The 14,953-nt window shown below is 51.7% G+C and overlaps 1 protein-coding gene across 4 annotated transcripts in view; it reads right to left on the bottom strand.

Annotated features, from left to right (window-relative positions):
- GTPBP1 (GTP binding protein 1) overlaps positions 1–14,953 on the bottom strand; it is a 28,730-nt gene that overhangs the window by 2,525 nt on the left and 11,252 nt on the right. Inside the window, exons 5-12 of one of the 4 annotated variants that reach the window (XR_009533774.1) lie at positions 12,294–12,417; positions 11,317–11,431; positions 7,477–7,621; positions 7,179–7,361; positions 6,277–6,412; positions 5,463–5,641; positions 3,982–4,182; positions 1,233–3,094 (exon numbers count right to left, since the gene is read on the bottom strand). Coding sequence is in view for 3 of the 4 variants with exons in the window: in XM_060112133.1 (XP_059968116.1) it covers positions 3,002–3,094; positions 3,982–4,182; positions 5,463–5,641; positions 6,277–6,412; positions 7,179–7,361; positions 7,477–7,621; positions 11,317–11,431; positions 12,294–12,417 (1,176 nt within the window). In the remaining variant the exon portion in view is untranslated. Of the gene's footprint in view, positions 1–374; positions 3,095–3,981; positions 4,183–5,462; positions 5,642–6,276; positions 6,413–7,178; positions 7,362–7,476; positions 7,622–11,316; positions 11,432–12,293; positions 12,418–14,953 lie in introns of those variants that run through there. The other 3 variants (XM_060112134.1, XM_060112135.1, XM_060112133.1) reach the window with 3 other exon arrangements.

Here is a 14,953-nt window from a genome sequence, read left to right on the forward strand (position 1 = left end):
TATTTCATTCACACTTGCACTGCATTTAGCACCATTTTTCAACAAAGGTGACATCCCTGAGCGGCATTAGTAAACGCATCCCTGGAACCTACCACATACCGTCAGGGCTCAGGGCCTCTGTTCGTGCCCTCTGGGGCCTGTCTGCACACGTCCAAATCGTAAGAGGCCCTCATGGCACAACCCTCACACCGTCTTTTCTATGGTCCGTTCCGTGACCCCAGTCAAACCTGCGCTTCCCCTGCAGCATGGCACATTCCTGTGACCTTATTCTGTGCTGGGGAGGCCGATAAGCCAGAACAGTGGGCCTGGCTGAATTAAAGATGCCACACGTTAGCTGCGTTACAAAAGGGTCAGGATTTGCCATTTGAGGTGACTGGATTAACAACTTTATTCTTCATCAACAACAAAAGGGCTGGTGTTTTGTTCCAAATAGTCGGTAGGGCTGAGACCCATATGGGACCTTTGTAGTCCCAGCTAACGACAATAAAATGCTGTAGCCGGCCCCCGGCTAGCAGGTGTGGGCCTGGTGACCACAGAGATCAGAATGACCTGAGTGTTTGAAGGCAGAGGCCAGGGTGGAGGCCACAGTTTCAAAATGTAAAGGAAGTGGTTATGCTCACAGCGGCAGGAGAGTTCCAACAAAATGTGGTTCTGCCTGTTCCAAGGTCCCCCCATGGCCAAGTCCTGTGGAAACACAAATTCCACAGCACCCACCGTGGGGACAGAGAGCACAGGGTGCTGCTCAACGCTGGAACTCCTATTACAAAGGCACCACTGGGCAACGGCCCCTGTAAGCAGAACCAGAGTCAAAATGCAAGAGGGGAACAGCCAGCAGACAATGGAACTAGGACAGGCTGAAGGACACGCTGGAGTGGGTGACCGGCATGACTGGGGGCTGGGGGCACTGCTCCCCTGAGCTCCAGTGTCCTTAACCAGAAAAACACAACTACCGCCACCTCCCTCATAGATGGGAGCTGCGAACATCAAAGAACATGAAGCGAGGGAAATGCCTGGCACAGTCCCAGCTACACAGCGGAGACGTGTCCATGCCACATTTCTCCTTTTGAGCCTGTTGCCCAGCTTGCGGCCTCTGCTATGGACGTGGGAGCCGGCGTGGGTGGTGAGCAGTGTGCTGACCATTGTTCACCGGGCACCGCCCACACGCTGGCACATCAGGGCCTCACACACATTCTCTCGCTGAATCCTCGCAACCACCCGACGTAGGCATTTACCTCTTGCTGTGGATGAGGAAACTGAGGTTCAGAGGACGGCAACGTGTCCTGTGTCACAGCTGGCGAAGGAGTCTGGGTTTTGAAGCCATGCCTGCCTGACAGGAGAAGCTGGGCCCCTCCCGGCCCAGCCCGCAGCCGGGGGCTCTAGGGCAGGCAGAGCAACGGAGTTCCCCGTGGCCGCACCTCCACCTGGAGGGGCTGGGCAGGGAACAGGACACCGTCAACTTGGAACAAACTTTTATTTTGTGTGCTGGTTTGGTCGGTCCATGGCCACAGGTCAGTGGTAACTAGAAACAGTTAGGAGGGGAGGAGAGGGGAGCAGCAGTCCGGAAGCAGGAGTGGCGGCAAAGGGTTGGGGATGGAAGGGAGGCGAGGCTGAGGAAGGACCCAGCCAGGTGGGTGTCCCAGGCTAGAGAAAGAATGTATCTCTGCCCATCAGTCCACCCTAAAGAGAGGGCTTCAGTCCACAGCTCTGAGCAGGCTGGTTCGGGGCCCATGCTGCCATCTCTGGCCTGGGCAACACCATCCCCACTCCTGGCATTGATTCTCCCAAAGGGCTTAATGCTCTGAGCTGGGTCTGGAAGAATCTTTTTTACTACCTCCTACCTGCTCTCCCTGTACCCCAGCTGGAGCTTCCAAATCTGGGGCTCAGGCCCTTCACTGCTGGGCTCCTGTAGCAGCCATGCTGGGGCGATGTGGCGGGGAAGGAGGGGTTCCAGTCCCGGCCTGGCTCAGAGGAACACCTGGCACCCCCGCCAACAGGAGGTGCTGTTGACCGTGACCCTGAGCAGGCGGACCCCAGGCCCGATCATCAGTGCCCTGAGGCCCAACAGGAATCGGAGTCAAAGTCCAAGCAGGAGGCGGCCCCAGGGCGAGGTGAAAGCCCCCAGCTCCGCAGACTCTGCAGAAGAGGAGTCACCCCAGCCAGCCAGGCAAACAAAGGATTGTCTCCAAGGGGAAAGAAGAGTCACAGCTGTCTTCAGGTCAGTGGCAAGGTCAGAGGGGCAAGGAGGGGCCTACAACTCAGTCACCAACACCCTCCACACGTCTACAGTTACAGCCTAAGAGCTTTTGGCATTACCTGTTTGGGGGTTTAAGGGAAACAAGAGGGAGAAAGAGAAAAGGGGAACCACCGCTCTCCACTCTGCTGAGATGCCCAAGTCACAGGAGGACGGCCCCCTGCTCTGGCAGCAGCAGATACTTCCCTGGACGCCCCTCAGCCTGGAGGCGGCTCCGTGGCGGGGCTCCAGGCGCACTGGCGAGTGAGCACAGGGAAGGAGGGCGCGCTTCGGCTCCTGACGGCCCTGAAAGGTTCTCACAGAGACACACGAACGCACGGACAGACAGGCAGCCAGCTAGCTCCTGGAGGCTGGTGGCCAGCCACGGAGGAGAAAGGGGAAGACTGCCAGGCCCTGACCGGCCGTACTCCTGCACCTCACACGCCCTCACACACGCACACGCACACGCACACTAGATAGATAGATAGATAATAAAAAGAATAAAAACTAAGGGCCCAGATGTACAAAAAAGGTGTGAGTGAGGAAGAAGGAGGGGAAGAGGGTCGGAGATGGTCAGTCCTCCACAAGTCTGGCCACCTTCCTCAGCTTATAAATTACAACCCCCCGGAAAATGGGGGTGGGGGGAATGACAAGGCTCCGGGTGTGGCCTGGGGGAGGGCGAGCGGTGGTCAGAGTTGCTCTGGCCCATCTGGTGGAGTGGTGGCCAGAGAACGAGGATCCCTTGGGTGGTGGAGGTGGGCTGGGGGAGATTCAGCAGCCGCTGGCGGGAGTCATGCAGGCCCCCTGGGACTTCACCTTGTGACGCTGGCCCCCCCGTCGCCGGCCCCCGCTGCTGGGCTTGGGCTGAAAGAGAGAAGAAGGAGCTTGAGAAGCAGTGGCCCATCGGGGGCAGGGCAGGACAGGACAGCAGAGGGGCAGCGGGAAGCGGGGGCAGGAGGTGAGCGAGCAGCCATCTGCTACGCCCTCCGCCAGATGGAGCTGGCGCCCACCCTGCCTTCCTTGCAGCTGGTGGGTCACAGGTGATCACGGCGTGAGAAGCACAGAGAGAGCAGGAACTAACGTGTGCCACTGCTGACAGGTGGGAAGAAAAAAGAAATGAAGGAGTCAGAGGAAAGACTCGATGGGGAGGGAGAGCAGAAAGGACAGGTCCAGGCAGAAGCTTCCTTCTCCAAAGAGGAGTCGGACGAAGAGACACTGGAAAGGGGTGATGTGAGGGCCACCAGGAGAGGACTCCAGGGGACAACGCCGGCAGGAGGTGCCGAGTGAGAGCCACACTGACAGGGCCCAAGACCACCTACCCCTCAGGAAGTGTCACGTCGGGGAAGGGGCCAGGAAGACCCTCTAAGGCAGCGTCTTTCAGACGTTTGGGCTGCAGTATGCACATACATCACTTGCACCCTCACACACACAATGCTCACTCTTACTATGACAGGGCAACGCTTACATTTTTCTATTCTCTTTCATTAAAACTAAATGCTGGTCAGGACCTATTAAGTTCATTTCATGTACGCCACACCTCAGTTTGAAAAACACTGCCTTGAGAGACAAAAAGTTCACACTTAGATAGCACTTAGGGACCTGGAGTTGTGGGAAACACCCATCTAGGAACTCAAAAGACATGGCAGACTGGTGAAGGCGCTCTCCTATAGGTCACCTCCACGGCCACGCCCCCGCCCCCACCCCGCCTGAGGCCGTCAGGGGCCCAGGACCAGCCTGGGAAGCACACTCACCTGTGGCTGGAGACTGCCGGATGCAGCTGGCTGCGCAGCCGCTAGAGAGCAAGCTTCATCTCCAGTTGGGGGTGCCCCTACTGCTGGCCCTCCAGAGGGACCTCCCTCTTCTCGTTTGGGCAGGGGACCCTTTTTCGTCGATTGCATTTTAATCTGCTGGGGCTTGGAGTTCATTGGGGAATTGTTGGTGGTCTGGAGGAGCTGCAGGAGCCAAGGGGGTGGGGGATGAGACAGAGCTGCGGGCAGTGACCTGGGTTCAGCTGCCCCCACCCCGCCCCTGAGGTCTCAGGGACCTCTCACTCCGTGGCCTGGCTGGGCCTGGGCGAGGTGGGTGGCAGGAGGGCGATGACAGGGCAGTGGGGTGGAGAGATGTCCTCTCCACTCAGCGGACCAGGGCTGCCCCAGCCAGGGCCGATGTCTCACTTGCCTCAGCCCAGCCCAGAAGGGTTCCATCCTGTTCCCTGCCCCAGCTGCTCTTCCCACAGACAATCTGTGAACCTCAGCCATCTCCTACTCAGCCCAGCTCCCAGGTTGGGGTCCAGCCTGCCCAGAGCATCAACTCTATCTCTTGCTGCCCCTGTAACAAGAGCCTGGGGTAACTTTTAATTTTGGGCCTCCCAGAGAGATCAAATGAGTGTCTCAGGAGCTGAAAACGTTTGGAGTGTGGCCATCAAAAATCTTAAGAGCTACCACCCAGGAAGGACTGCCTTCCTTTATGGTCCAAGTTCAATCTCAAACAAAGCAGCGAATAGGCCCAGCTGCATCCCCAAGGGCATTACAGCATATGCGGGCAGCTTCTGCCAAACCCTCCGCCAGTCCGAAGCAAGGGGGCCTTTGAGGATGATCCTCCCCACTCCTCAACACACTCTGCAGCCTTAGTGACGTGGATGGGCCTAAGGAAGGCCATTCTGGAGGAAAAGCAAGCCTGAGGCTGATTCCAAGATCTCAGACAGGATGTATGGAGCAGGGGTCAAACCATTCTATCAAGTGCCGCTACTCAAGGCCATAGATGAAGTCTGCAGAGGGCATAAGGTGGGCTCCAGGACACAAAGAGCTCAAGCCCACGCCCCACTGCTATCCAGCCCTCACTCCAACTGGACCCACTGCTCTAAGGGCACAGCCCCAGCCAGACCATCGGAGCCTGTGCCCAACATCTCAGAGGCCAACACTGGCTGGGCCCAGACACTCTCCCACCACGGACTGCCATACCTCAACTCCACCTTCTCTTCTCCATGGTCACTACCAAAGCTCAGAAAGACAGGAGGTCTAGGGAAACCTCTGAGGAGAGCAGAGAAGACAGCACTAAGGCTATACCTCGGCGCTGTTCCAGTTCTCCCAAGGTAGGGACTGGTGCCTCTGCCCCTGGCGGTCAGTAAGATTTCACAGGGCTTCTTGAGAAGAGCGTGCTGTGCTCACGGTCTAGAACTGGAGCAGCCCCTGGTACTTCTTGTAGGCAGGCAAGGTGGTCTGCCCGGCCGTACCTTAGTGATGGTGCCTACAGCCTTGGTGCGGCCTTCCCGGAACACCAGCCGCTGGTCTATGTGCAGGTACTCGGGGGTCTTGATAAAGCGGAAATGCACGGTGGCCTTGTCCCCGGTGCGCAGACAGTCCTTGTCCATGCTCAGGATGGTGGCTGTCTGCCTGATGCTCCCACAGTGCACTGCCAAGGGAGCCAGGAAGTCAGGAGAGGCCTGAGCCACTCAGTGGCCTCAGGGCAGGGGAGGCAGTGGGTGAAAGCATGAGACAAGCTCGAGCTGTGGCAGGATGAGGACCTGAGGGCAGAGCGAGGCTAAGCGGCTGGAGGCCCGTCCTGGGCTGACCCTGCTTCACGCCCTCCCAGTTTTCCCTCCAGTTAGACCTCGCTTGATCCCGGACCCACTTGTCCTTAGTTCCTGAACACAGGGCACTCTGTTTGCATGCGTGCCTTCTCTGGACTGTGGGCTTCTTGATGGCAGGGCCCTTGCCCATCTTGTCTTTGTCCCCAGCACCTTGGCAACACCGCAGGGCACACTGCAGCACTTGGTAGATGTCTGCTGAAGGACTGAGTGTGAGGTCCTTGAGGGCAGGTCTGGGTCTCCAGAGCCCAGCACCAAGCTGGTACTTGGTTAGTGTTTGCAAGAATGAATAAACCACAAGCCACAGCTCATGTGTGGAACAGAGGGGATGGCATCACTGAACAGGGCAGCGACCTGACTCTTGGCTGCAGCTGAAACTTTGGGGTTTGGGCTGCTGGAGCACACTTTAGGGGGAGCTAGAGCAGGGGGCTTCAGGCTGGCAGTGCCTTTAGACACCTACCCATGGCCTGGTACCGCGGGCTGATTGTGGTGGGGTGGTGAAGGACAAGGATCTCGGCCTCGAACTCCCAGGATGCTTGGGGATTCAAGCGTGGAGAAACCATCACCATGCCCTTCCGGATGGACGAGCGCTTGATCTGAATGAGAGAGAATCCCAGACCTCAGGGACAATAATGCCTTCTGGCTTCACCCCCTGGTCACAGAGGACCAGGACTCCTTCTGGGAACTGCTACCACCCCAACTTGGCCATGACCTCTCACTGCACTGGACCACAGGCCTTCTTTAGTGCTACATGGGAAGCCTCAACACTGCTATTGGGGGGGTCAGGAAAGACTTCATACAGAAAGTGGCATTTTAGGCAGGACTTGCAAGACGGGTCGGAATTAAGTGGGTGGCGAGAGGGCAAAGGCAGGCAAGCACTCAAGTAGGAGAAATAGGGCAAGCATGATCTGGCTGTTGGGAAGTATATAGAAAACCCGGCTTTGCTGGTTAATGTGGCTGGTGCAAATGTGGCTGGTGCAGATGACCCAGGAGCTAGCACTGACCCCAATCCCCAGGGGACTGAAAGCTGAATGGCAAGAGGATCTGGCATGGACTCAACAGCCCCGTGTAGAAGGACCCCAGCAAGAAGGAAGAGCAGGAAGGCTTCCAGCTGACCTCACCGAGCTCAGGGTACCAGGTGGAGGAACAGAGCTCAGGAGGCCGGCAGGCCTAGGTTCAAGTCCCGGTGTTCTCACCGAATGCTGGGCAAGTCACTCAGGCTCTCCTGAGCCTCAGTTTCCTCACCTGTAAAAGTGAGGTCAGTAACCCCTGCCTTGCAGAGCGGCTGTGAGGACTGGAGATGACCCGAGGCCTAGCATAACACGGAGCCCGAGGGGAGTTCTTGGTTTTATCAACACTCACCTTCTTCAGCGCGAAGGAGGCCGTCTGGCCCCCCCGCACCTCCTTGACAGGCATGCGCTTGCGATGGATCGATTTGACCGCAATGGACAGGAAGTTACCCAAAGGATCTGGGCCCAGCAGCAGCGTGTCATTCAGCTTGATCAGGCCCCTCAGTGTTGTCCCCGACACCACTGTTCCCACACCCTGCAGACAAGACCCCGGTCCAGTAAGTCCACTGGCACTACAGACTCGCCCCGGCACCCCTGGAGGAAGCGCCACTCAGCCTCCCACCTTATTCAGTCCACCAGAACCCACTCACCGGGACAGAGTAGGTGTCGTCAATCTGAAACTCAGCAGGCTCTTCCTCCCGGTAACTGGTACGAGGGGACAGCAGGTTGAGGAACATCTTCAGCAGATCTAGGTTCTCGCCTGTAACGTTGGAGATTTGGAATATCGGGCACATCCTAAGGTGGGGAGTGTGTGGAGAGAGAGGAAGAAAGGTGCTCAGGTGGCGAACTCCTGCCTGATAGGGGATGAGCGGCACGAGGGCTCCTGGAACGGCTGCCGCTGCTAAGGGTCCCACCACCCCTTCACTGGCCTCCCAGGCCCTCTGCCCAGCCCACCTACTTCTGTCCAGACCTGCTCTGAGGCCTCCTCCTCCTAGTTAGTTTTGTCTCTGAAACCTGTCTCCTCCTCTCTGTCTCAGTACCACTACCCTAGTTCGAGCGATCATGACTGCCTCTTCTTCCTAAAGCACACACATCCTTAAAACCGTAGCCAACTCTCCACTGCAGAAAAGACAGCTGGAATCCCTCCTCCCAACATCTCTGCCAGTTTATTTCTCTCAAATTCCTATATTCCAGCCAGACCAGAAAACACTCCCTCCCTTCTCCTAAGACCTTCGGACTTTTTTGTTCCCATGTACTTGTTCACTCTGAATTGTTCACCTCCTGCCTGAATTCCTTCCCTCTTATCCAACTACCAAATCCTCTCATCCTTCAGAACCCAGTTCCAATGCCGCCTCTTCTAGGGAATCCTTCCCAGATGGGCACTCATCATTCCCTCTGAGTTTTCAAAGAATTTTTTTTTTTGTAAATTTTATTGAAGTATAGTTGATTTACAATGTTGTGTTAATTTCTGCTATACAGCAAAGTGACTCAGTTATACACATATATATATTCTTTTTCATATTCTTTTCCATTATGGTTTGTCACAGGATATATATATATATATGTATTTTTAATTTATTTATTTTTGGCTGCATTGGGTCTTCGCTGCTGTGCGTGGCCTTTCTCTACTTGCGGAGAGCGGGGCTACTCTTCGTTGCGGTGCGCGGGCTTCTCATTGCGGTGGCTTCTCATTGCGGAGCATGCTCTAGAGCGCAGGCTCAGTAGTTGTGGCTCACGAGCTCTACAGTGCAGGCTCAGCAGTTGCGGCGCACAGGCTTAGTTACTTCGCGACATGTGGGATCTTCCAGGAGCAGGGCTCGAACCCATGTCCCCTGCATTGGCAGGTGGATTCTTTTTTTTAAAATAAATTTATTTATTTATTTTTGGCTGTGTTGGGTCTTCATTTCTGTGCGAGGGCTTTCTCCAGTTGCGGCGAGCGGGGGCCACTCTTCATCGCGGTGCGCAGCCCTCTCACTGTCGTGGCCTCTCCCATTGCGGAGCACAGGCTCCAGATGCGCAGGCTCAGTAGTTGTGGCTCATGGGCCTAGCCGCTCCACAGCATGTGGGATCTTCCCGGACTGGGGCACGAACCCATGTCCTCTGCACTGGCAGGCAGATTCTTAACCACTGTGCCACCAGGGAAGCCCTGTCACAGGATATTGAATGTAGTGCCCTATGCTATACAATAGGACCTTGTTGTTTATCCATCCCGTATATAGTAATTTGCCTCTGCTTATCCCAAACTCCCACTCCTTCCCTCCCCTATTCTCCTTCAGCAACCACAGTCTGTTCTCTATGTCCGTGAGTCTTTTTATGCTTCATAGATATGTTGATTTGTACTGTATTTTAAATTTCACATATAAGTGATATCATATGGTATTTGTCTTTCTTTCTGACTTACTTCGCTTAGTATGATAATCCCTAGGTCCATTCATGTTCCTGCAAATGGCATTATTTCGTTCTTTTTTATGGCTGAGTAACATTCCATTGTATATATATACCATATCTTATTTATCCATTCATCTGTTGACGGACATTTAGGTTGTTTCCATGTGTTGGCTACTGTAAATAGTGCTACAATATAGGGGTGCATGTATCTTTTCGAATTATAGTTTTGTCTGGGTATATGCCCGGGAATGGGATTACTGGATCATATGGCAACTCTATTTTTAGTTTGTTTGTTTTTTTAAATTAATATTTTGGCTGCACTGGGTCTTTGTTGCTGTGCACAGGCTTTCTCTAGTTGCGGTGAGCAGGGGCTACTCTTTGTTGCGGTGCGCGGGCTTCTCATTGAGGTGGCTTCTCTTTGTTGCGGAGCACAGGCTCTAGGCGTGCAGCCTTCCATAGTTGTGGCATGCGGGCTCAGTAGTTGTGGCTTGCAGGCTCTAGAGCACAGGCTCAGTAGTTGTAGTGCATGGGCGTAGCTGCTCCACAGCCTGTGGGATCTTCCAGGACGAGGGCTCGAACCCATGTCCCCTGCACTGGCAGGCAGATTCTTAACTGCTGCGCCACCAGAGAAGTCCCTACTTTTAGTTTTTTGAGGAACTGTTTTCCATAGTGGCTGCACCAATTTACATTCCCACAAACAGTGTAAGAGGGTTCCTTTTTCTCCATACCCTCTCCAGCATTTATTCGTAGACTTTTTAATGATGGCCATTCTGACTGGTGTGAGGTGGTACCTCATTGTACTTTTGATTTGCATTTCTCTAATAACTAACAATGCTGAGCAACACTGCATGTGCCTATTGGCTATCTGTATGTCTTGGGAGAACTTTTTGTGTCTCTGTTACACGTGACTACATCTGATTTTCTGTCTGTTATCTGAATGGCCTCTATATCTCCTATTCACGATTAATCAAACTCCTCAAGATCAGGAATTATATATTTCCCACAGCTCCTAGGGTAGGGACAGCACAGAATAGGCACTCAACAAAATGAATGAATTGAAATGGGGTCGACTGAAACGTACCCCCTCTGCTGGCCAACTGCTGGTACTGAAGACAGCGTCAGGGCAGAGACACAGGCCAAAATGTCAGGCTGCTCCGGGTCCTGTACTTAAGCGGCCCCAAGACTCTGGGAGAAGGAGCAGTGTTAACAAAATTTACTATTATCAAGAGATTATCTCTGACCAAGGGGCCGACCACTTTGAGGACAAGGACTATGCCCAAGTCAACTCTGACTCCTCAATGCCTAGATGAAAAGCCCAGTACAGAACACCCAATAAATTTTTATGGAATCAGGGAATTTCCTGGCAGTCCGGTGGTTAGGACTTGGTGCTTTCACCGCTGAGGGCCCAGGTTCGATCCCTGGTCAGGGAACTAGCATCCTACAAGCCGTGCGGCACGGCCAAAAAAAAAAAAAATTTATGGAATCAAAGGACATGCTAATGAATAAATGCCAAAACTGATCTGTGATTAGAGAGCTTTTGAGAAACAACCGTGTAAAAAAATTAATAATAACCATTCTAAAAATGGCTGCGTATCTATCACACAGCAGCCAGGCACAGTGCTAAGTGCTTTACATACATCATTTCCAACACTTACAAGAGCCCTATGAAGAAGGTAATATTATTTCCATTTCACAGATAAGGACACTGAAATATCAGCTGGGATTCCAACCTCAGTGAGACCAGCACCTCAGAATCTGGGCCACCTGATACAGCCCCCGAGCAACATTGCTGAGAGCAGAATCTTCTATTTCAACCAATCTCTGTGCCTGTGCAGAAGTGAATGCTCCCAGGACTTCCCTGGTGGTCCAGTGGCTAAGACTTCACGCACCCAATGCAGGGGGCCCGGGTTCGATCCCTGGTCAGGGAACTAGATCCCACATGCTGCAACTGAGAGTTCGCATGCCACCACTAAAAGATCCCGCATGCCACAATGAAGATCCCACGTGCCACAACTAAGACCCGGCGCAGCCAAACAAATAAATAAATATTTAAAAATACATAAATAAATAAAAGGAAGAAGTGAATGCTCCCTACCCATTACCTCTCAGAGCTGAAGTTGGAGGCTGTAACAATCACATCATCCTTGCTCTGCACCAACACAGGGATCTTGCGGCAGCCGGGTGACTTCAGCAGGCGCTGTAACAGCTTCAGGGTTTCTTAAAGGGTAAAATGGAACAAAATTAGGGGAACGTAGCCTTCTCTTTGGCCAGGCTTCTAGGGCAAGACAGGTCCACTCATTACTGATGCAAGCAGGAGACAAACAGATGGACAGTGTTAAATGTCATAATGCCTGGAGAAGCAAAAGGAGGATCAAAACTTTGGGTGGGTAAATGCTTGCTAGAGTAGAAGGAGAGTACAGACAGGGACTGTCTGCTAAGGTTATAAGTCTGAAACCTGTCAGGTTTCTCCAGAGTCTCTAGAAGACCCGCATCCTATAAGCAAATAATTTGGGGATCCACCAGAAGGACAATGTTGTTCCTAGAATGCCCTGCTTCCTGGAAAAAAAAGTTCATCTGACAAAAGGATCTCTAGGACATTTAGACGCCTGAAGAAGCCCTTATGAGGCCCTCCAAAAGGATACATTTTCACTTCTCTTCCACCATCTTTAGCAACGGGGGAGAAATGCATGAAAGCCTAGTCTTGCAACACTGTTTTGAAACCTTTGGTGGTAAAAGGTAATCAGACTCTCTGCCCAAATGTCTCCATGTATGTCCAGCTTAGATGGTAAAACCCAACCCCTTCTGCGTGGAGCCATCTGAAAAGAGATGCCAGATTAGGGATTTCAAGGACGCTGAATTTGTAACCAGAAGGAACAATGAGCAGGAGGTAACTCTAAGCTCTGCTCAGACCAAGAGGCAAACAGGGAGAAAGCAAAAGATTCTGGGTTGATGGACATTCAGGCCAAGGTCTAAGCACAATACAAGGAAACAGAAAATTCCGGGTAGCAGATCACCAAGGAACCACAGTGCGTGACTGTCCCAAACAGAGAGACTGCTACTGGCTGTTGGCTTCACTTACCTTGCAGGATGTTGGCAGGACACATGTCAATCTTGGTGACCACCACAAAGACAGGCACATTGAGTGCCAATGCCAAGCCCAGGTGCTCCTTTGTCATCCCCACGATGCCAGCATTGCTGCCCACCTGCCCCGACAGAGAAAGAACTGTCAGGACAAGGGAGACAGAGATTGCTGCTGGGTGGGCACAGGGGCTCAAAGAAGGCTGAGATAAGAGAGAACTCCCATCTCTGAGGCCACCATCAGAACAGAACACAGTGGGCACAAGTCTTAGGCCAGAAACAAAATGGCTGTAGATGAAAGCTGGGCTGGGCACAGATTGCTTCAACCTCCAATTTAACAGTGTGGGCTATCAAAATCTGAGGAGACTTCGAAACAATAAAAAAGACAAACTCAGTCTGGGAAAACAAAGTCATCAAAGTGTATTCAGTTTAACATCCCTGGCCCCCAGTTACCCCATCTATAAAATGGGGGATAATAATATTCACTTTAGAGGGTCACTTAGGTTTAAATGACCAAACATATGTCAAAGGTCCAGCACACAACTAGCACGAATTAGGTATTCAAGCAATGGCTGGGACTTCCCTGGTGGCGCAGTGGTTGGGAATCTGCCTGACAATGTCGGGGACACGGGTTCGAGCCCTGGTCCAGAAAGATCCCACATGCCGCGGAGCGGCTAGGCCCCGGTGCCACAACTACTGAGCCTGTGCTCTGGAGCCCGCGAGCCACAACTACTGAGGCCTGTGCACCTAGAGCTCGTGCTCCGCAACGAGAGGCCACCAAAGTGAGAAGCCCATGCACCATGACAAAGAGTACTGCCCATGTGCAGCAGTAAAGACACAGTGCAGCCAAATAAATAAATATAAATAAATTTATTTTAAAAAAAGCAATGGCAGCTGTTACTACTGTTACCATTCCTTCCTGCAACAATAAATGTTTTAAAATATCATCATAAAGGCTGGTTAAATAAATTAGAGCACATGCACAAGTGTGCGATACAAAAGAAAGAGGAAACTCTTAACTGATGTGGGGCAATCTCTAAGATATGTTTTAATGGGAAAAAGCAAGGTGGAATACAGCATGCTACCACAGAGAGTGGTGACTGGATCACCGTTTGAAAAAAGCAGCTGGAAGACATTTGGGGGAACGTCTGAGATAACATAAATACTTTTAGACTAGATACTGTATGATATTAGGGAACTCTTGTTCGTCTTCTTGGTTGCAATAACAGTAGGAGGCTGTGTGCTAAAGTATTTTAGGGGCTGTGTGCTGAAGTATTTGGGGGTGAAGAGTCACAATGTCTATAATATAATCTACTTTCAAATGATTCAGCCAAAAAACCAACCAACCAAAAAAACAAAAACAAACAAAATAAAACAAAAACCATACACACACACAGAAAAACTCCACATATGCATCTATCACATGTACAGATAAATATGGCAAAATGTTAATGATTGTTGACTCCGAGTGGTGGGTTTATGGTATTCGTTGTACTATTCTTTCAACTTTTCTAAATGTCTGAAATTGGAGGGAGAGAATATACACATATATGCTGGTGTGATTACAAAATATCTCTAGAGGATACATAAGAAACTAGAAGCACTGGTTGCCTGTGGAGGAAACAACACAGGCGGAAGAGAGGCTTTAAGTCCTTTGGTACCTTTTAATTTCTGTACCATATGAATGTATTACTTACTAAAACAAAATAAAATTAAAATTAAAATTGCCAAGACATATTTATACAGGGCTTTATACATTCCAGAGGGACTTCCCTGGTGGTCCGGTGGTAAAGTCCCCTTCCAAGGCAGGGGACGCAGGTTCGATCCCTGGTTGGGAAACTAAGATCCCACATGCCGCGGGGCAACTAAGCCCACGTGCCAGAACTACTGAGCCCGTGCGCCTCAACTAGACAGCCCACGTGCTGCAAACTACAGAGCCCATGCACTCTGGAACCCGCGCACCACAACTAGAGAGAGAAAACGCGCATGCTACAACTAGAGAGAAGCCTGCATGCTGCAACGAAGCGTCAGCGCTCCGCAGCAAAAGATCCCGCGTGCTGCAACTAAGACCCACCACAGCCAAAAATAATAAATAAATAAAATAAATATACATTCCAGTGTTTTCAAGCGATGCTCTCATTTGACCATTACGATTCCCAGGTGAGCTACCACCCCACCAGCACAGATGTCCCATGCATGTTCCCTCTGCCTACACCGAGACACCCCCACCATTTTCCTCCTAATTCTTCCCATTCCCTCCAACCACCTTTCCTAACCAACCCAGACCTGCTTTTGTTCTTCCCAAGCGGGATACGAGAATGCTCTCTCTCTGTTGTCTTTATATTTTCAAGGTTTTTTTGTTTTTGTTTTTCTGGAAATTGATTGCCATGGAACATAATGAAATATTTCATTGTTTTCCACAGAAATTTTTAGTATTTAGCTCATGGCCTAAAAGTCAGATAATACATAACATTTCATCTGGGGTGAAGATATGTTCGTTAATTGACCTTGATCACTGTAGCTCAGTTAGAAAAACGCTCACGTTAAACTGATTTCTACACCCTTCTTAATCTCAACCCAACAACTGCTCCAAATACACCCTATGGCTCTTCCTTCGAAACCCTTCTGTAGAGCGGCTTTCCTTAGCCAGTCAAGGTCGGT

The sequence above is a fragment of the Mesoplodon densirostris genome, chromosome 11 (genome assembly GCF_025265405.1).
Source record: "Mesoplodon densirostris isolate mMesDen1 chromosome 11, mMesDen1 primary haplotype, whole genome shotgun sequence".
NCBI lineage: Eukaryota > Metazoa > Chordata > Mammalia > Artiodactyla > Ziphiidae > Mesoplodon > Mesoplodon densirostris.